Genomic DNA, 22,658 nt, shown 5'->3' with positions numbered 1-22,658 from the left:
AAAAAAATCTGTAAAAAAAACTGTGCTTTACCATTTCTTGAGTCTTTAATTCATGGTTTTCTAATAGAGTGAGCAAAATTAGAAATCTATTGGAAATGGCTTCATCCATTTTGGTCATCTGTACCAGATTCCGTGGGCAATATGTTATTACTGAATAATTATCCTCGCTGAAATTGAAATAAATTGTCGATTATAAAGGAAAAAAAAAAAATACCCTGTTCCAATCATAAAAAATACTCTTTTTTTTTGCTGTTTCTATTTTTAATTGTATCAAAAAATAAAAACAATAACTCACCCCTTCTTCTTGGTCACAACTAGATAATCAGTGAAGAGAAATAGCATTAGCTTTGGATTTCTTGGTGCTGTTAATTTCCTACTGAAAGTTAGTTTAGCATCCAAATTGATATGGGTAACTGGGCCAGATCTAACCAACCAACGAGACGCAGAAAGCAACGGAAGTGGACGTAATGTTGACGGAAAACTAATGACTTGACTGAGTAACGCCATTTCTTCCCATCTTTCTGTTTGACGAGCGGCTTCATTACATTCATTTGCAATCTGAAATAATAAAAAAAATTATAAACTGGAAAATATAAAATAATGAAATGCATTAATAATCCATCAGAGATCCACAGTTTATCGAAGCTTAATATCAGAAACAAAACATCTGTGAACACTACAGAACAATTTTGGTACTAACACTCACATGACCTTTAATTATTCCAATTACTATATTATCTAATAATAAACATCAAAGCTGTAACAGCTTAACAGGAGAAATATTTCAAATATATTTGACAAACGATGTTTCTTCCATTCTTCTTAATGTAAATGCATTGTGAAGAAAATAGATACGAAAGAAAATCACAAAACACGATATCATTGGCTCAACAAAGTAGCACTCTCTTCCGGTAGGCTGACTTTTAATAAAACCTTATTGCGAAACCAAACGGAAATATCTAGACATTTGTTTAAAGTTCGATTTCAGTGTATTGCCTATTGCAAAAATAATGCACAAAACTAGAAATTCTGGTTATTATCCGTGAAAGCACGATTGTTTTTTTTTTTTTTACTTCTGGTTGGTTGCAGATTTTCGTTCATCAGAGCTTGATTTATAATTTGCCGCAGAGAAATGGTCTCCAACAAACGTTTCTGTCATACAAATATGCTGACTGAGTCAGGGAGGTTACATTAAGTGTGTAACTTAAAATTTACTTAAACAGTATTATTAAACCTTTTTGAAAATAAAAATTGTAAAATAAAATTAATGAAAACTTTTTTAATGGTTTTGAATCTTTTTTTAAATATATTAGAAACTAAACTATTGGAATAATATATTATACGAGGGGGCGCGCAAATTTAAACACGAAACACTGTATAACCTATTTCGTTTGTTCTGGTATTTACCAACAGGTATTTAGGTTATTATCCAACACTGCAAACCTAACCATTATGTATGTATTTCAAAAACCGAACTACTCAAATAGAAGACGAAAGTTGTGTTTAAAACTAATTCCTGCGAAAATTTATTTGCTCTTTGTGAATTTTCCAGTGAATCAATATTGTTATTACCTTTATTTAGACATCTAGCGTTAATACTGTTTTTTTTTAAACATAATTTTAATGGGACATTCATAAGTTACATTCTAAGAAGTCTCTTTTCTCTCAAATTTCTATTCATTATTATGAATCTATATTAAACTGAAAATGTTATAATAATTATCAGTTTAAGAAAAACTTCAAGTTAAGCCCTGAGAATAATTGCAGTAGGGGAAAGTCAGGTGAATTTTTCATGCGAGACCAAAAAAAAAAAAAAATTAGGAACACTGAATTTTACCATAAAACCTCTTCGTTAGGTTATAATACATATTTATACATATGTTACTTACGCTATTGAGTTTTGTCAAAGCCAGTTTACATGATTCATATTCTGAATCATTGTTACTTAATTTTGTCAATATCGCATCCTGTAATAATGGCATCCTCGTTATCCTTTGCATAGGTAGCAATAGAAAAGAAGATAGTGTTAAATGATGGCACTTCGGTGAAGATTCAAGTACGTTCAGTGCTTCAACAAAAACATTATTCTTCCTGAAAGGTGAAAAAGTAATTTTTTTTATAGATATTTTAGATTTTCGAGAGTAATATTTAACAGTAATAGAAAAATGGAGAAAAATATTTACTTTAGATTTTTCAATGTTTTCTCTTTAGCACTTTGATCTTTACAATATTTAACATAACTATTAAAACGATCCTGAGCTAATTGACAAACAACATCACAGACACCTTCTAAGAGTATACTTTCTTGCCAACATTTCTCCAATGCAGCTAGAACTGCTTCAGAACATTTTCTTACTGTAATGAAAAATTACTATGAAAGAACTTGTTTACAATGAAATTTCATAAAAAACCTGTTTTCCTTTACATAAAACATTTACCTGCAGTCACGTTACCAAATAACGTTGTATAATCAACTTTAGAGATTATAGTTTCGTCTTTAAATGATGAACTGGCTGCAAAATGTTTCTCTAAAATTGTTAACGATTTATAATAAGAGGCTTCGGATGTTATTAATTCGAATTTAGCTTCTTGCAATTTCCGAAGTTCTGGACTTAACGTGTCTGGAAAATAAAAATGATCAAGTTTTATTTCATACTAATAAATACAAATAAAAAACAAAAAAGTATTGTGTGCGTGTAAGTCTTACTGCTGTTTATAATCATTCTAATTCCTAACTTAGAAGGAACTTAGGAATTCTAAGTAGTTTTTCTTATAATCAGGCTGATAGACAAATTATAACCTACGAATTTGAACTCCGTCTTGTTTTTATAAGTAACTTACGAGGGTCGTTTGAAAAGTCCATGCAAAAATAAAAACTACTTAATTTTTTGGGGTAAACCTTTTTTATTTTTCAACATAGTCTCCTTTTAGGCTTATACACTTCGTCCAACGCTGCTCTAGTTTGTTGATCCCTTCCGAATAATAGGATTTGACCAAGTCTGACAAATAGCCATTCGTTTCTGCAATCACCTCCTCGTTTGAATAAAATCTTTTTCCCGCCAGCCATTTCTTCATATTGGGGAACAAATAGTAGTCCGAGGGAGCGAAGTCTGGAGAATAGGGGGGATGTGAAACGAGTTGGAACCCTATTTCCATTAATTTTGCGACCACAACTGCTGAGGTGTGAGCTGGTGCGTTGTCGTGAAGGAAAAGGACTTTTTTGTGGGCCAATCGTGGGCGTTTTTCTTGCAGCTCGGTTTTCAAACGGTCCAATAACGATGAATAATATGCACCTGTAATAGTTTTACCCTTTTCCAGATAGTCGATGAGGATTATTCCTTGCGAATCCCAAAAGACAGTCGCCATAATCTTTCCGGCCGAAGGAACGGTCTTCGCCTTTTTTGGCGCAGATTCCCCCTTGGTAACCCATTGTTTACTCGTAGATTGTTCTTTGGTCTCAGGAGTGTAGTGATGTATCCATGTTTCATCCACAGTGACGAAACGACGCTTAAAGTCCTGCGGATTCTTCTGGAACAGCTGCAAACCGTCCTTGCAACACTTCACACGATTTCGTTTTTGGTCAAGCGTGAGCAATCGCGGCACCCATCTTGCGGATAGCTTTGTCATGTCCAAATATTATGTACCCGTTCATTCGAGATGCCCACAGCACTAGCAATCTCACGCACCTTCACTCTTCTGTCATCCATCACCATATCATGGATTTTATCAATGATTTCTGGAGTAGTAACCTCAACAGGGCGTCCAGAACGTTCAGCCTCACTTGTGCTCATATGGCCACTCCGAAAATTTTGAAACCACTTATAAACTGTTCTAATCGAAAGTGCAGAGTCACCATAATGTTTATCAAGCTTCTCTTTAGTCTTCTGAGGCGTTTTGCCTTTCATAAAGTAGTGTTTAATCAACACACGAAATTCTTTTTCGTCCATTTTTTGAAAATCACTCGACTTCCTCGATTCAAACGAATGCCAAACACAAAGAAATAGACCGATCTGGCTGAAACTTGGTGTGTGTTCTTCCAAGAGATGCTACTAACTAAACATAACCTCGATACGCGCCAGTAGTGCTATCTCTCTGACTTTGCACGGACTTTTCAAACGACCCTCGTATTCTTTTCTTTATCAACTAGACATTTCGAACCCTCAGGGTCCATATCAAGGAATTTGTTTTTGCCCTACTGTACTAAAGCACTTTAAATTCAAATGCCACTTAAATTATTTATAGTTTTATATAAATTTTTTATTTTATTTGTTTTTTAGGAAAGTACTTGATTTATTTCTTCTTTGAATCAAATTATTTTGTTAGCTGGCAATGTTTAAATTTTGTTTATGACCACCAACAATTTTTTTTAGTTCCTCAAAAGCAGTAAATTAGTAAATTAAGCCAATTACCTAAAACACCAGACTGTATGACCTGTGGCACCTGACACCATAAAGTTCGTTGTAATTCTTGTGTGACTAAATCCAAGGCTGGAGGCCTACTCTGCAAAGTTTTTCTTTCATTAGCCAGAAGACCAATTTCTTCGTAACCACATTCAGAATTACCATCCACCAACTCAAGCTGTTGGGAAAAGCAAAGAAAAACAATGTGAGAAAAGTTTTTAATTGAAGAGCTTTCTTTTACATGGAATAAACAAAAATCATGGAGAAACAATTGTTGAGAGCAATTTTCTCTAAAAAATGATTAATAATCTCTCTGAAGCAGAATCAACTTTATAAAATTTTATAATAAATAGTATTAAATGAAACAAAATGTTAATAGTTTCAATAGTCACACCCAGGATGAAGACAATGACCTAGGTCTGAGTGTGGGAGATCCAGTTCTCTACACGAAGTTTTAAAAAAAGAACAAATCTATAACCATGGAAAATCTTAATGCGCATTTTATCATAAACTAGAAATAATTTTTGTTTGTCTTTTTAAAATTTATTTTTCATTCAATCAATTATAAAATACTCATTTTCTGGTTATTTGATTTTAGAGAATTTTTTTTATTTACCTCTGCAACTCTTTCAGCATAAAATTGATATAATGGTTCATCAGCAAATCTTAAATCAAGATCAGATCCTTGGCTTGAATCTTCGGATTAAAAAAAAATAATAATGAAATTTTATTGATTTAAGTTCTTATGTATTTTTTAAAAAAATATAGTTAACAAAGTTTAAATACCATGTTCTGAGGCAGAGTCAGAACATTTTTTATTTTCGTACAGTCCAACATCGGAGTACCAACATCCACTGTTTATGGATCTGGGTCTTTCTGACGGGATACTGGAATGTTCGAATAGACCGCACTCCATGTACAGCGAAGTATCGTTTATTGGTTTCGATTTCATTTCACCTGTATTTAACAGAAATTTATTATTTTAATATTGAATTTAAACGTGTTAATAAATAATATTTAAAAATGATTAATCAGTATTAACATTAAATAATTATTTAAACCGGCTGCTGATTAACCAAAAGCATTTTCAAATTATCGGTTCAGATTAAATCGGGGAATAAAAGCATATTTATTCATCCCATTACATTAAACACAGGACAAGTAATGTTCCCCCTAAGTGCAGCAGCTCCAAATAAGCTTACAAGAGAAATCTCAAAGCCAAATCTTGAATGTCCGTTGCTGGCCTTAAGTAACAAAGTCAAGTTGTATTGTGAAGGTCAATCCCTCTTACGGGGAAGAGAAATAGTAGGCATTGTAGGGACTTTAGTCGTTCCATCCAATCTGTTGGCTCCAACATTCTCTAGATGTTTCTCAGAATGGCTTCCCAGATTAAAAATTAAAACAAGCTCTCTAGAGGAAGTTTTAGGAAAAGAGGAGAGCCCGGGAATCCTAAAAAAAATTATATCCTTCCCTCAAAGCCGCTCTTTCTCTCCAGATACTCCAAAATTGACTCCAAATTTAAATGCTGTGAATATACTACTAAGGAGAGAGTGTACCTCTCTTTTAATCCTGTTAACTTCCCTGGCTCTCGCTGGAAATGCAAGGGAGCCTGGAAATTTGGATAGACTTCTTGGTGCCTCTTCCTTGAAGGGTATCTTGATATTCAAAAAATAATCTTAAGTAAAAAAGAAACTATGGCCCAAAAACTTCTTCGAGACACCAGTTAATATTAAATATTTTCCCCTCTCAATATGAAGGAAAAAAGGTCACTACTATAAACATTGTGATGGCGTTCAAATATTAAATGTTTGAATCCGCATTTTTCAACATAAAAAAAACATAAACATACTAAAAAGATAAGATTACTAAAACTCTACCCCAAGATAAGATGAACAAATGTTTGTAAAGGTTATCTTACAATTGTAACCATAGAATTGGTATCTCAGTAACAGAATATTTAAACGAAAATAGGTTTCAAAAAATTTGCCTTACATTTAAAAATAAAACAAAATGGAATAGTTAATTTATAGAAATTTATTAATTTTTTTTTATCTAATTTTTAAATGAATATCTTTTCGTAAATAGTTACCACAATTTTCTATCATTGCAGAATAAAGTTAGAGCACTTAAACTGGGTGGCAAGTCTAACAGCTCGTGCATTTATTAACAACAGCAAGGTCACAGATAATTGAATTGAACATTCACAGCTCCTTCTTTTTTCGTGGTCACATACTCAACACTCTTTTTTATTTTAAACTTAAGAAATAAAAACTCTTTCAAACAAAATCCACTTACCGTTTAACGACGGCGGCGGCGGTGGAGGTGGTGGAGGTGAGGTAGGCCTTATTGATGTACTCAGTCTTCTAACGTCAACATTCGATACGTTTTTAGATGGTAAGACTATTGGCGGAACTCTAGGTAATTCGGCTGTTAAATCGTTGTTCAAATAAAATGTAGAATTACTACGGGCATTTTTCTTCTTAAACGATGGCCATCTTCCTCTATTTATGTTTTCATTAGAACCTTTAACAGAAAATAATTTATTTTGATGTAACAATAATAATTTTTGTACACCTATATTAGTGCTTCATCTAAGGAAGGAAAAGAAATTGTGGCCACTTTCACTTAACAAGGAAAAAGAAAGTATTGCTATCGTTTCAAAATTTCGATTCCCAGTTTTCACTGAAAAAAATATTTTCCGAGTCCACTGAGCCCCCCCAAAAAATGTATAATTTTCGTTCAGTTTACCTGGAATAATTCTCCGATTTCCATGATGGGTATCACCTGTTCCATATTCATAAGAAAAAAAATAGTAATGTTGCCCAAATTATATAAATCCCTTCTTGGATATTTTCTTTGCATAGCCCTTCAATTTGAAGCCTTACAACTAATGTTATTTTATAGGAAAGGACATGCATTTACCATTTACAATTTCCTGAGCAACAATTGGCACTGGTACAGCCATAGTTATGCCACTAATCCTTCTCAACCTTTTACCAATTGAACTCATTTTTCGCATTTTCTGCCGAGCTTGACGCATAAAGCCATATATGCCTTCATGTTGTGACTCAGTTACATCTTGCCTCATATTCTGTAAGTAAATTTAAAAAAAAAAAATGTAACAAATTGTTATGGAGAATTTTTAATCAATGAAAGTTGGTTGAGTTGCGAGGATTTTGAACGAGAAAGTTACTTGAAACAGATCCAAATATACATATATAACATTAGAATGCTAATTCACTGAGCTTGTTTTGAAATTAAAAGGGTGAACTGCTCAGTTTAAAAATACAATAAATTTTGGGTTGTTTTACGATTATTCGCATGTAATTACGTACTTAAGTGCTTAAAATAAGAGTCTAATGAAATCATTAACGAGAACATTAAAAAAAATAAATTTTCTGTTTTCTATTTCATTTTTTCTTTTACCTAATCTAGGTAGATTAGGTACACAGGCACCCAAAAAGCGAACAAGATTGGATCACTTGACACCCTTGCCATGGCTATTTAAAAAAAACATCAGTAAATTAAAAAATATTTCAGGAAAAATCGAGTAGACCTATCTTTTTTAATTTAAAACATTTTTTTAAAAATTTATTTGTTAGTTACACCAGCGCTAGATGTACTAATAGTTACAATGACAATACGGACACTACTTCACACTTACTAACAGTGGAGAAGTTACCCAGTGATAACACCCCCTAAGTGATATCCAGGGTTACCTACTCTCCTCAGAAAAGACAAAAATCGCGAGGTCAATGGCGTTTTAATCGCCTAGGAGGATGATCTGGAGAGTGATGAGATGATAAATGGTGGCGGACAAGAGGATTGGAATGAGAGTGTAAGTTCTGATGAAAACTTTTATAGCAAGTCCGAGCAACCTGGACTTACAGATGGAATTTCTAAGTTGCGTTAAAGATAGGGCGGTGAATTTTGGATTGAATTCGTTGAAGATGAAACGTTTAGTTGAACCCCACAGTTCAATACCATACGTAATTGTAAATCATCGTTTTGTTATATCTTAGTCTAGTAGACTTTTAAGTAGACGATAACGACTGTTAACTTCAGGTCGGTTCATGTTAGTCCTTCGACTAAGTACAGCCCATGATAACGGACAACATTGGCAGGAGCGAATCAGTAATTACATATTAGTTGGTTATTAGTAACTAATGGCGACATGTCCTTCACCATTAAATCTAGAGGATAGGTCCCCATAACAGACACCCTTACGGCAACTTTAATCTTCTTGGCATTTGATGGGTGCCATACCTTAATGAAATTGATTTCACAGAAATTCTTCTAAAACCTGTTTAGTTAATTAAAAAATTGTATTTTGCCCTCTCCTGGGGGGTATAAGCTAGCGGGCACTTATGTATGAGTATATTGAAATGTGCTTCACTCTATTTTACCAATACTGAATTGTTTACGTTCTTTTCATGAGTTTTAAAAAAACAATTAAAAATTTTATTCAAGTTTTGTATAAAAGTGAACCGACCCCTTTAACGGTTTAAAAAAACGACCACGAATGTTATCTGACTATATAATTATGGGTAAATAATTGCATTTAATACTTTAAAGTATTAGTATTTTTATTTTGAAATTAAAAAGGTAAAATACTGTTGGCTTACCCCATTTTCCACGGGCTTATAATTGTGGTCGACCGACAATTCTGATTCTGATGAATCATCAAAATCGTCGCACAAGGCTGAATCATCATCTGGGTTTTCAACGGCTTCATAATGCTTTCCAGAATTATTGTCCGATTCACCTAGAGGAACAAAAACAAAAAAAACAAAAATTATTTATAAAATATTTAAAAAATCTACAACTTATACATTACTAAAATTCAATAAATATACAAACCCTCTTTAGATAAGTACAATGTAACTTCTTGTGCTTCATAATTAGCATCAAAATATAAAATTGCCCTAAGAGAAACCAGTCCTTTTGTTATCTGAGGTACTAGAGCAACATCCTGACTTTTAACACAAATTTCTGGCTTATCGTAAGTGAAATATACAGTGGAAGTTGAAGTTATAGCAACTGTGGAAAATTCAGTCAACTCTCAGAATGAATAAAACAAAACACAACAAACAAAAAAGAATTCAGAAGTAAAATACTTTTCTAGAAATTGAAAGTTTATTACACATTTCATATCATTTTAGGGAAAATACGTATTCCCATTGTCAAAAAATAAAAATAAAAAAGAAATGAAAAGAATATAATTTTTTTTTTTCTGTGGGAATGTATGGAGGGACTCTTGTAATAGCTGTAATTCGCTTAATTATGAAGCTATTGTGACAGGAGAGACAATCAATGCACACCGGAAACCTTGGACTGACTTTCAATCATATACAATCAAACAAATTAAAAAAAAAACAAAAAACAAAAATGAGCTAGCAAATTTTATGACTAGTATTTACCATCAACATTATGGTTCTTATAATGACACCAACTGTTATCAACCTTTATATCTGAGAGGTTATATCAAGTTATATAAGATACGAAAAAGTATATGGATTTTTTTTTCTTTTGCAAACCTTCTAAATTGACATGACGTCTCCTCCTTGGGTAAGTCGAAATACAAGAAGATGATGAGGATGAATGAGAGAGGTTCCCAACTGAATTTCGACCATTAACATTTCGATTCATTTCAAAATATACATATCTGTTGCGTAATGAATAAAATTAATTGAGGAAGTAGGTAACTATTTTCACTGGTAAAATCTAAAAATAATTTCAATTAAATGAAGTAAAACTGAAATACATATCAAAATAAACATGACGTATGATTTAATACACTGAATCACAAACCTAATTTTAAGATACAACAAAGATTTCTTGTAAGATCAATGCAAACTTTCAAGGCCGGCTAGTAAAATAAACACAAATAAAAAAAAAATCTACTGTTACTTTTTCTTCAAATCAATTGTGCAGCTTTTTCCAATTTTAAAATTATTCCACTAATCACTTGATATTAAGAAAAAACACTAATAGACTTTATCCACCATATTATGTAGAAGAATTGGTCCTACTAGAGCACAGATTTCATAACAACTTTCACTTTCTTGTGTTTGAACACTCCGGCCAGACAGACTCAAATGACCATGAAATGTCAACAAAAGAATTGTCCAATCCGAACACTCAGAGGAAGGGATAAATGGAAGAAGGGGTAACACCTACAGATGGCGGGCTATTCAAATCCACCTACCTAGCTACACTGTCTCGAATACGATAAAAACAATCGTGTTATTGTTAAAATAGTTGTTTCATTGTTTCAAATATATGTATATCTTTCTAGAATATATAATATTTTTAAAATTTATGCAAACATTTACCTTGTCTGTATTGATTTACACCTCTGGCTGACCATTGTCTCCTTACTTTCTTAGACCATCCTGGCGTTCTTGCTTTGAATTTCTCCTCCAAGCTATAAAAAAAAAAAAGAAATACATTCTTCAATAAATTATTACTACAGCGTTCTTGAAACTTGTATTTCCAAGTTAGTTAGTTAATCAGACTGTATCTGAAAAGAAATTTGTTTTATTGTCACATCTTTTAAAAGATTATTTGCTTTCGTATGTTTTTCTTTTTTATTTATTTATTTTTTTACATAATCATAGGCACTATAAGATTTGTTGTTTTGGAGGAATTCACCGCAAAAAATTATTTAAGGAGAATAGTTACGCAGTTTGCAGCATCCCTGATGATTTAGTTCCAGGCCTGTCTTGAGTTTGCAGCAAGGCTTTGTAAAAAAGGAGCTCTTAGGGAAGCATGATCATAGTTTCCATTGTCTTTGGCATAATCATGGAATGCTGCTGTCCGTTGGAAGTGATTGGAAGAGGAAAAAGAGAGCCGCGCTCAAGCTCAAATTGAGCTACTTCCAATTGATTGGAAGTAGTGAGTGAAGAGTAGAAGCTCTTCTGGTAACTCAGGCATGCCACAATGGAAGGTAATAAGAGGGCAGGCGAATTTGCTAAGCCACTTCACTCCGTTTCGTGTTTTCAAAGCCAGACCACTTTGTCTGAAATTGTTGCTAATTTGTCACGCACCAAATCAGAATTGCCTCTAAAATATGTCGAATGATTAGAAGTTGAAAAAATGTTCCTACCAACGGAGAAAAGATCTTCTGTTATCTTAAGAATATGTTTGGACTATTTATTTAGAAATTAGGGTTTTATTTAAGGACTTAAAATTAGGTTCCGAAATTAGACTTGCAAAAGCAAGTTCCTTACAAAAAATGATCTCAAGTTTCAAAACGTTAATTAAATGAACTTTTATGCGTCAACAATATCAAATAGTGATTCACCGGAAACCTTATACATAAATTTTTGTTTTTTATTAATTTAATTGGCACTGCATTTCCGCAAAAAAATATATATAATTTTAATTAACACAGCACTCTTGGGGAACCAATTTTCCAAGTAAACCTGGGCGGAAAGTGAATAGGAGTGAGTTTATAAACTATTGTCTTACTCACATAAGAATCTCTTCCTTTTGATCCTCAGTACTGTCTTCAATGTCCACCCAATCATCACTTGTGTCACTTCTTGAAGCTCCGCTGGCCATTGCCCCGGAAGCTGGAAAAAATTATTAATTATAAAGGGATCATATCGGAAAAATATTTGAATTCAGTGAAACATTGCTAGTACTTCAATCTTTTTGGAATAAAATTATATAATCACGGATCATCTGGGAAAGTAGTTTCTCTCTCCATGCCAAGTTAATTTCAAGACGAAGCAAAAATTGAGCCTGTTATGAGGTTTCTATTCTTGGTGTCTGTTAAGTAAATTTAGGCCGATGTGGATGGCTGGGTGATTCTACGACCCAGTGGTGAAGACTATTTAAGCATTATTTCCTTTTGATAGGGTACGGTCAGGAAACATATCGTAGGGTAGCCAATAATGTGCAAATAAAACGGTCTCAAATGTATTTGCAAAGTGATTGTATATCAACCAATGGTCAGGAGGGTAATCAGGTCTCAGGAGTGGTGGCTCGCCACCACTGGGCAGAGACAGATGAAGTAGTTCATCAGAGGCTATTCGCCGAAGGCCGTGGGGCTATAAGAATAATTGTAGGCCTATTAACCGGCCACTGCAGGCTCAGAAAACACATGCATCGCATCGGCCTGGCAGATGATAGCCTTTGTAGGGTCTGTCAGGATAGGAGGGAACGACCAGTGTGATGGGTTTGTTTGCCTAAGGATGTTACTTCTCGAGGAGGAAAAACCAAGGCCTGTGAGCTTTACCCAAGAAGTCGCTCTCCAGAATTAAGAGTCTGATTAAACGGACGGGTCTGGAGGGCGAGCTCTAAAGTTGGGAAGTCACAATAGATCCAAAGGGGTCGCAGTGGCCGCCCTAGTCTAATCTAATCTAACCAATGGTCAGACTTCGAAACTAGAAGACACAAAAAAAGCAAAAACGACTGAAGGAATAACCCTGGGCCTTGTAAAAAAAAAAAAAAAAAAATTTCTCTTTCCAGAACTAATCTACGTGAGTCTCTTTGGGTATTAAAAGCCGAGAACCCATCAAAACTTAGCCGTAGAAAATAGTAAATATTACTGGCAAAATAAAACAGTTTTTGAAGAGACTTTGATTCCAAATTCTTCTTTGAGCATCCTGCACGATGAAACTTTGTATGAAAAATCAGTAAAACGTCCAAGGTCCCGGAAATACCGGAGATTAGTTGAGCATAAGGTCAATCACACTGTTTAAAAAAACAAACCTGAACTGGTAACCTTCATTAATAAAAGGATGTAATAGGTATGTTAGAGCGCAAGGTTAACGGTTGTTTGTCTGTGGTATACTATGGACTTTATTGGAAGTCGGTGTTACAATGATGTTGATCTTATAAAAAGTGATCATGAAAAAAGTAAAGTAAATAGTAAACATTTACCTGAAGAAGCCTGAGACGGTGGCCGCATTTCATACAGACTATTATTGTGTTCAAATGAACTATCAGAATCATTGTGCGATTGGCTGACATTATAGATACTCTCATAAATTCTTTCAGAATTATTAACATTTAATACATCATCATAGATCGCTTCATCTAAATCATAATCGTTGATTACATCATAATTATTTTCAAAATTTTCCACAATTTCATAATTATTCTGCTCGCTTGTAGTATCATCTCTATTAACTATATAATTTGTAATATCTTCATAACTGCATTCAGACGCCGTTACGGATGCTACTCTATGTAAAAATGATTGTGGTGGCTTAGCGTGAATATTTAAATTATTATTATTATTGACTGTTTTTTCTTGATTTACATTCTCTTCTTTTACGTTGTCCACTTGGTTTAATACTTTATTTAATTCATTTTTAGTATTATTAATTATATGTTTGTACAAGGAGGATGTATTTGCTTTTAGATTGGTTCTATTTAGTTCTTCCTCAGCTTCTGTAGTTTTGGAGTTTATTTTACCATAGCCTACTTTGTCTACATTTCTCACTATTGGGCACTCTAATTCATTACTTTTTAGATTCTCTTTGTTAGTATCCACTGTACTGATCCTTGTTTTATCATCTGCTTTAATTTCATCACTTTTTTCATTGATAATTTCTTTCGACTCATAAACTGATTCTCTAGGGCCCCATAAAAATGAATTGTTCGGTTTAATTTGTCGTTTTTCATTTAAATCTGTATTATTTACAACGCTTTCATTTAATACTGATTCAAGAATATGATTTTTAGGGATACTCAGTTTTTTATCTTTAACTGCAACATCTTTACCTTCTAATTTATAAAGATCACGAGTTTTTACTTTTGTTGGGTGTTTAGTAATTGTTGTAAATAATTTTTTATCACGCATTAATGGTTTTGGCTGAACTTTTGGCTTTTTTACATATTCAGCATTTGCTTTGGCATCTTCTTCTGCTTGTTTATTATTTGTTTCTTCATCAGGTATACATTCTTCTTCTGGTACAGTTTGTGTTATCCGTTTTACCTTCAACAAAGGTCTTTCTCTATTTTGTGAATTCTTTCTAACCAAAACTAGTTTAGGTTTATCGGTGAAATTTTCAAATTTCTGTACAACTTCACGTACAGCACCGTTGCTTTTATTTGTACGTAGATTTTTTAAAATTGCACGGCCTTTATTTTCATCTTCAACGATAATGGCGTTGAATTTAGAAGCTAGTACCGCTACGCTACTGGACGAAACGGACACTTTGGTAGTCCTATAATTTCTGGCAGAATTTGTACCACCACCTCTGGTTTTAAAGCTGATTTTTCGGCAACTTTTTTTAGTTTCCGTCGTTTCCGATTGATTCATGGCACTCTTATCGGTGTTGATAAGTCTGGCCATCTTTGGCGTTGGCTTCTGCTCATAATAATTCACAGTTCCAGTAATTTTCTATTCACCACCTGAAACAATCAAAGAAACGTACAAGTTAAAAAACAAGAAGAAAATATTTTATTATAACAAAAGATGTTTACATAATCTTTTACTAAGAACGGCTTATGTAAAGACAGTAAACATAAGGCCTAATTAACATAAAAGTTACATAAATAATTTAATTATAAGATATTTTTCTTTTTAAAATAAAATCTGGAATTTTTGCACACAATTTTCTTTACAGGTGATTGTTACCACTTTTAATGAGCGAATTCACATCTTAATATTGAATTCATTAAACGTTAAGTTATCTTTAATTGTTTAATTAAATAGGAGAAACAACTTAGAATGCAACTTATAACTTTTGGCAATTTAATTGCTTTCATTATTACACTGACTACAAGCAACACTAACGCAAATTATAAAATGATGGATTCAATTTAAGATTAAAGTGTCATCTAAAACCCCACACCTAAACACAGTTTTACAGAAGTATTTCCAGGATTACAGACGTCCTTGGAGCTAGCTTCGAGAGAATTTAACCAAATCCAACCCTTAAGTGTATGGAGAGATGGATTATTACCTCGCACAATTCCTTACTGTCCACGGATATTTCGCAGGTTTCCTTCATAAAATCGGGAAAAGGCCTTCTGAGGCGTGCATTTACGGAGCCTCGGACTCGGATGACGCCCCGGCACACATTTTTTGAATGTACACATTGGGTACACAGGAAAGAAGAAGGAAGATTGCAGGAGGTTACCGGTCCGATAACTCCGGACAGCATCGTCGGACGGATGCTAGAAGATGAGGAAGCTTGGGCGAGGGTCTCTTCCTCAAGGGAAAAAGAAAGGACCTGGAATAATTGCAGCTGTAATTGAAGAGTAGTAAAAAGAAGGGAAGCCAAGTTTATGAGGCGCCATCCGGAAGTAATGCTCTTTGGCGGTTCCGGGATGGACATTTTACGCCTGAAGGGGAGGGGTTTTTTTAGTGGGTCGAGCCCCACACACCCGACAGATCGTCGGAAGGTGCCTTTGGCATTATTCCCTCTCGCAAAAAAAAAACTCTTAAGTGTAGGAAAGAAGTGAACAAAAGTCCAAATAGTACAGCAAGATTTACTCAGTAATTCGACCACTTAATGAGTTATAAAGTACTTTAATGAGCTATGTAAGTTACAGCAGACAGTACTTCGTGATCAGAACATAAAAGTGAAACCCTAAAACAGTTTAGATGGGGGAAAATGAAAACCATACCTGTTTGTTGTATTATTGATTTTTTAAGAACTTAGATCTTTAAGAACAAAGGCTGTTCTTCATTAAAACAGCTGATAGGGAGCAATTTTAATGAAAGTATTGATTCCGTTCTCTCTTGAACGGAAAAAACTTGAACTGATTCTCAAGCTCTCAGAATCTGTGGTACTAGATGCACATTTTTTTGGAAGTCTCTTGTAGAATGATCTAAAACAACAGATCATACATTTTAGATTGGAATATACAATTAGATTGTGTACCCAATTGTACAACATAAACTACAATTACACAGGCATCACCATAGGGATATAAGAATAGTTCGTGCCTTTATTTAGGTTCAGCGTATCCACAAATAAATTCTAGCTCATCGTTCTTCCACTCATGCACGTTATACCTATGTCTATCTTTTATAAACAAACATTGAAACTTAAGGAAACCAGTAGATTTCACTTCCATCATTCTCCATAAAAATAAAAAAAATATAAACTTCAATAAAATGCATTCCATTCCAATATAAATTTCTAGCAACATCCCTGAACACAATAAAAAAGTAAATATTTTGGACATAAAGTCCAACAGCTGTAACCAAGAAAAGAACAATAACAACCACAAATGATATTTTATAATAAAACTGATGACGTCAAATAACCACATAATATCCAATTGTAAACATTTTACCATTCTAAAAATCACAACCGCTGTTGTATATTTTACAGCTAACTGTCTCTAGAATTACCTATTTAAATGTTTTCTTTATAGTTAGGTTCCTCAGCTAAAGGAAATTCTCTCCTATAGTTTTCTTTTATTTACTCTCTTCTCAGCAATATTCCAACAATATATTATTATTTTAACTTCAAATAATAGGCTCACGTGGAACCCACACACTAGACTTAAAAGGACAAGCAATGACGAAACGTGCGAAACTTCTTTACAGACTACTTGGAGGACGCTCCAAATTACCCAATTGGACTCGAAACGCTTAATATACAGCACTATCCACAAAACCTATGTGGACTTACAGGACTAGAGCTGTCTGGGGTTCAGCCAAGTCTACAAACCTACGGACAGTGCAGGACATTTCAATCTGAACTACTGACGACAGATAGCTGACGCTCCTTTCTACGGTGACTAACCTCACTCTTCAGAACGACCTCAACATTCCCTTCGTAGACCAACTCGCTAAGACAAAATACCAAAAATTCCATACTACTCTCTCGACTAGCTCTAATCCTCTTGTACTGTCTCTCGTTTCCTCTGATATCCCTAATACTCCTCGCCGACTGAATCGCCAGTGGTCCCGCGACTTCCTTACAGTCTGAAGAACTAAATCTCTCCTCTCTCCTATAGAGGATAATGCTACCGCTGGGTAGCTTCTCTCCTCCTGCTCTCCTCCCGCACCAGTTCATCTCATTCACCTCCTATTTACTTATTGTATATATTATTTATACAGATTGTAAATAACAAAATAAATAAATACATAAATAAATAAAAATAGAAACATTTTAACACACCTCAAAACGATTCCAATCTTCCCATAATAATTATTCTTTATAAAAACTTATGCTCAAACTCATGAAGAGAAAATTTTTGAGAAAATTTTGAAACTATCACAAAAAAGTGAAAAATCCATTTAGTAATTTTGGTACTTTTAAAATTTGTGTGTATGTGCTCGAAATTTATCGAAAACATTTAACTCATCTTTATAGTTACAAAACACGCTAGTCGTAAATAATATTGAAATAATACTTAAATGGGAATAATACGAGGGTCATTCAATAAGTAACGAGACAAATTACTACTGCTCAAAAACAGCTAAATTGATCCGTATGAAACTTTCAGGACATAAAGTTGGCAACCTTGCGATGACATCTGATCAGCTGTTCAATTATATTTTGTAAACATAACCTCAAATTTACTCAGTTAACGATGGCGAGTCCGCTCGAGAATTGCACCGTGGAAGAACAACGTGCCGTGATCAGATTTTTATTCGCGGAAGGTGAGAAAGGTAGTAAAATCCACAAAAGAATGTTAAAAGTGTACGGAGACAATTGTTTGAATCGTTCGAACGTTTACAAATGGGTAGAACAGTTTCTAAGTGGCCGTACAAAAGTTTCTGACGAGCAACACAGTGGACGACCGATCGGATTGACGCGTTAATTCGGGACAATAGGCGTATCACCGTTGAACTGATAAGTGAAAAAGTAAACGCGAGTGTTGGAACTGTCCATAACATTATTCACAACAAGCTGCAGTACAAGAAAACCTGTGCGAGATGGGTGCCCAGACAACTCACGGACGCTCACAAACAAAACCCGGCTTCAAATCAGTCAACATTTGAAAAATCGATATTCGACTGAAGGAGAAGGTTTTTTTTCAAAAGAATTGTAACGTGTGATGAAACATAGATCCACCACTATGAGCCAGAGTCAAAACGACAGAGCCTTGAGTGGAAGCATACGACTTCTCCCATTCGGAAAAAAATTCAGGACCTAGCCATCTGCCGGTAAAGTCATGCTTACAGTATTCTGGGATTTTCAGGGGCCAATTTATTGTGATTTTCTTGAAGGCCAAAGAACAATCAAAATACTACAGTGACATGCTGGAAAACAAGATAAGACCTGCAACTCGAACGAAACGCCGTGGTCTCTTGACTGAAGGCGTGATTTTGCTTCATGACAACGCCTGTCCACATACGGCACAGCTGACGAAAGAAAAACTTCAGAAACTGGGATGGGAGATCCTTCCACAGTCCCGACCTCGCCCCATCAGACTTCCATCTGTTTGGACCCCTTAAAGATGGTCTACGAGGGATACATTTTCGATCCAATGAAGAGGTAAAAAATCAGGTGCAAAAGTGGCTTCGAGAACAAGCCAAAGAATTTTATGCCAAGGGCATTTACAAATTAGCAGAAAGATGGGCCAAGTGTATAAGTGTTGCTGGGGACTATGTTGAAAAGTAACCAAAGTTTTGTACTGATTCAATAAACCGTTTTTGAGCAATAATAATTTGTCTCGTTACTTATTGAATGACCCTCGTATCATCCCTATCCGCAAGTGTTCGTTCCATTAATAGGCTTGTACTGCAAAAATATTTCAAATAATAGTTGTATACCAAGAGTAATGCAAAGAAGATAAAACGTTTAAAGAAAAATTGGAAACTACCTTGAAGAAAATTTCCCCCAAAAATTGAATAATTGAATTTTCATCAAATTTCCATTTTACCCTCAAAACTGATTATTCCAGTGAAAACTCTGAATTGAAAATGTGACCTCATTGTGATAAGATCAAAAAAGAAGAAAAGAGCCAAGTAATTAAAACAAAATCAAAGTGTTATTAGTTATTTATCAGCAAAAAGTATTTAAAGAAAGTAAATGCAATACCTATGGTGGAATTTAATACCTAAGAACAAATACTTTTATGGACATAAAGAGAAAGTAGTATTTATTTTTTTTTTACAATTACAAAAGAAATTTATTGGTGATTAAACATAAATTAAATCCAAATAAAATTTAATTATTTAAAGTAAAAGGTAAAATAAAAATACCAGTTTATTAAAATTTAATCTGTTAAATTTATAAGTAGTTTTTTTAAAAAATTCTTGTATACATCTCAATAAAGAAGTAATAAAACATTTTAATGCATTCGTTATAAATATTAGGATATGGTAAATAAATATGCGAAACACAAAAATTGTATTTACAAAACAATGCCAGAGTATGGGTGAATATAGGATTTACTAGAGAAGTTAGTTCCAACAATTGTCCGTTAGATAGTGCTGCGATACACTTTCCTAAATCTATTCGTTTCTTAAATCTCACATGTTAGGTTAATGTAATTTCAAGTAAATTTACTTATTGTTTAAAAAACAAATTTGGGAAAAATAGATGCCCATAATTTAAACACATTAAGAAATGGTAAATAAATAAGTGAAATAAAAAAATATTTGCAAAAACAATGCTTTAATAAGGTGTATGTAGGATATGGTACAGGTTAGTTCCAACATTTGTCCGTTAAGATAGTGCTGCGATTCACTTTTCTAAATCTATCGTCTCTTAAATAATGTCACATGGACAAGAATGTAACTTCAAGTTAATTTATTTATTGTTTACAAAAAATCATGAAAAATCAGGAGCGCATAATTTTGTACATATCATCATTAAACGAGAATTATATTAGATGAAAGCTAAAACAATTATGTACTTTATTTCAATAGAAGTCATTTTAGAGTATTTCTGGTAAATAACAAGAAATCTGAATGAACCTCACAAATTCTTTCTTTTACTGCAATTACTTCAATTTATTTTTAGCACTCGTTTAACATTTTGCCAATAAATTCGAGGAGGAAGCAGTAGTTCTAAGCATTTTTACTAATTTAATGGACTAAAGATTCTTAATAAAACAAATTGAACATCATGAAACAATATGTCTGCAACGTTTTTAAGGAAATAAAATACCTTACATAAAATATAAGAAATTCAAAATAGAAATTTACAAATATCCACTTCTTCAGAAATTTCACGAGACCCCTGAGGTCATTTACAGTTTAACAAACACAAACAACATATAACAATCCTGCAACCTCCCTTCCCAAAACACACACAATTGTATACAAAAGGCTAAAGAATTGTTGATTTCTGCAACCATTTGGGGGGTTTAACAAACCTTCGAGGTAAAACCCTAACTTTCACAATCATTCTACCCTTTTAACTTCATACAAACATGCACACACTAACAATAAAACTTAACTTTGATGGAACCAACAATATTTCCTTTAAGTATTCGAAGTTGATTAAGCTTTCTTATTTTAAGTCTAAGTACAGATATTTACGTTTAACAAACAATTAACAATTATTAACCTAGAATGCACCAACAAAACGTAAAAAAATTAGAAATTGGAGTTAGTTACACTGGAAATCAAAACAATAAGATTTTCCGGGATCAATAAAAACCATTAAAATTATTATAATTACTTTCAATTTTAGGAAAAATGAATCAACCAATGCTGGTAATTAAATATTAACTATATTAAATAATTAATGATGCAACTTCATTCAATAATATCGCTTTTCTAGTTTAGTAATTAAAATCTCAACAATTATCTTCAATTTTCTTTAAACTATGTATAGTTTTTCTTTTTCAGCTTTTTTCTCAGGATTTTTTGGGCAGGTTAGGTCCTCAGAAGATAATCGACCAAAAGAGTACTTTAAAACTGCCACAATTGAACAATATGTTATTCTACCAGCTAGTAAATAAAAAAGTGCATTTTAAAGAGATAATATCAAAGGCATTGGTGGATTGCCTGCGTTCCTTCCCCTTTTTGGTGGGAAATCGCCCTTCTAATGCAATCTACAATCTAATCTAAGTTTGAAAAAGATTTGATAACTGTAAATATATTATTGAGTTGGAAAACAAAAACTAATTTCGTCTTATTTATTTGTGTTAATTATTAGTAAAAACCCAAGTTAATGGCGATAACCTTTTTGAAAATACTTTTTTTCAAGAATTTGTTCAATATATCGTGCTCTTACAATGCACAAATGACAAGTGAGGTCGTCGTACAGCTGTTTACAAAATTTCTACTCTTCTCTTTCGTTGTTTACTGCATGCTAACTAACCTAACTAACTCAGTTCAACGCTCCACACAAGAAATGATTAGCATAAGAAGTAAGAAAAGACCGCCCACTGCAAGGTCAACAATCGGTCAACTTTATTTGGGGCGTTTTAAGTTTTGCAAACAAAAAAAAAGTATAAAACCAATTTATGAAAGCTGTAATGATTATAATAGAGGTTAGCCACATTAAGTTATACTGTTCTTTTCGTGGAGATGTGAATTTCAATGATTTTTTTTAAATTTTGAAAGATTGAAAGAAAAAAGTTAATGTTTTCTTTTCTTTTTTATAATGTGAATATTATATATTATTTTCTTAATAAAGACTTTTCTTCTTCTTATAAAACGATAAGAGTATTTTAATCCAAACTAGCATTGTTGCCAACTGCCAACAATTTGCTGGAATAATTTCCCTTTTCTAGCGTACTTTGTAAGGAACATTCCACTAAGTCCTCTTATAATTTCCCACTGTTTCACTCTTACTCCTTGTGACACTCACTAAATCGTCCATCTGATAAAAGAAGAGCAACTCTTGTCGACGATCTTTTGCATGAAAGTTAATTTTTAACAAAGAAACGCCCAAACAATTACGGAAACATAATACATCCTAATTATACGAGGTGTGTTCAAAAAATAAGGTGAATTTTCATTTTTCTCAAAAAAGATTTATTTATTCATCGATTTTTATTTTGTCTCCTTCAAAGTAGTCCCCCTCAGATATAATAGATTTGTGCCAGCGTTTTTTCCAATCCTCGAAACAGTTCTGATATGCACTTTATGGTATGTCCTTGAGCTCTCTCAGCGATTCGGTTTTTATCTCCTCAATCGTCGCAAAACGCCGTCCTTTCATGGGTCTCTTCAATCATGGGAACAGGAAAAAGTCACAGGGCGCCAAATCTGGTGAATACGGTGGCTGAGGCATGATAATGTCATTCAACAATTCCCGAGCGATGCTCATGCGACGGTTTTTTTTTTTTATCAAAATTCAGCAATTTTGGAACGAACTTCGCTGCCACACGCTTCATGCCCAAAATTTCAGAAAAAATTGCATGACATGTGCC

The 22,658-nt window shown here is 33.5% G+C and overlaps 1 protein-coding gene across 3 annotated transcripts in view; it reads right to left on the bottom strand.

The window, feature by feature from the left end:
- LOC141446524 (uncharacterized) overlaps positions 1 to 22,658 on the bottom strand; it is a 140,337-nt gene that overhangs the window by 1,860 nt on the left and 115,819 nt on the right. For 2 of the 3 annotated variants that reach the window (XM_074113062.1, XM_074113063.1), the window contains exons 2-16: positions 13,293 to 14,771; positions 11,878 to 11,977; positions 10,736 to 10,827; positions 9,261 to 9,440; positions 9,026 to 9,165; positions 7,323 to 7,491; positions 6,696 to 6,923; positions 5,187 to 5,357; positions 5,017 to 5,096; positions 4,410 to 4,578; positions 2,439 to 2,621; positions 2,184 to 2,355; positions 1,890 to 2,091; positions 296 to 558; positions 32 to 167 (exon numbers count right to left, since the gene is read on the bottom strand). In XM_074113062.1, coding sequence (XP_073969163.1) covers positions 32 to 167; positions 296 to 558; positions 1,890 to 2,091; positions 2,184 to 2,355; positions 2,439 to 2,621; positions 4,410 to 4,578; positions 5,017 to 5,096; positions 5,187 to 5,357; positions 6,696 to 6,923; positions 7,323 to 7,491; positions 9,026 to 9,165; positions 9,261 to 9,440; positions 10,736 to 10,827; positions 11,878 to 11,977; positions 13,293 to 14,712 — 3,705 coding nt within the window. In that variant the 5' untranslated portion in view covers positions 14,713 to 14,771. The remainder of the gene's footprint in view (positions 1 to 31; positions 168 to 295; positions 559 to 1,889; positions 2,092 to 2,183; positions 2,356 to 2,438; positions 2,622 to 4,409; positions 4,579 to 5,016; positions 5,097 to 5,186; positions 5,358 to 6,695; positions 6,924 to 7,322; positions 7,492 to 9,025; positions 9,166 to 9,260; positions 9,441 to 10,735; positions 10,828 to 11,877; positions 11,978 to 13,292; positions 14,772 to 22,658) is intronic. The other variant, XM_074113064.1, reaches the window with a different exon arrangement.

Source organism: Rhodnius prolixus, unplaced genomic scaffold, assembly GCF_049639745.1.
Source record: "Rhodnius prolixus isolate KJV_2025 unplaced genomic scaffold, Rpr scaffold_7, whole genome shotgun sequence".
In the NCBI taxonomy this organism is placed as follows: Eukaryota; Metazoa; Arthropoda; class Insecta; order Hemiptera; family Reduviidae; genus Rhodnius; species Rhodnius prolixus.
This window is presented reverse-complemented; position numbering and strand designations above follow the sequence as displayed.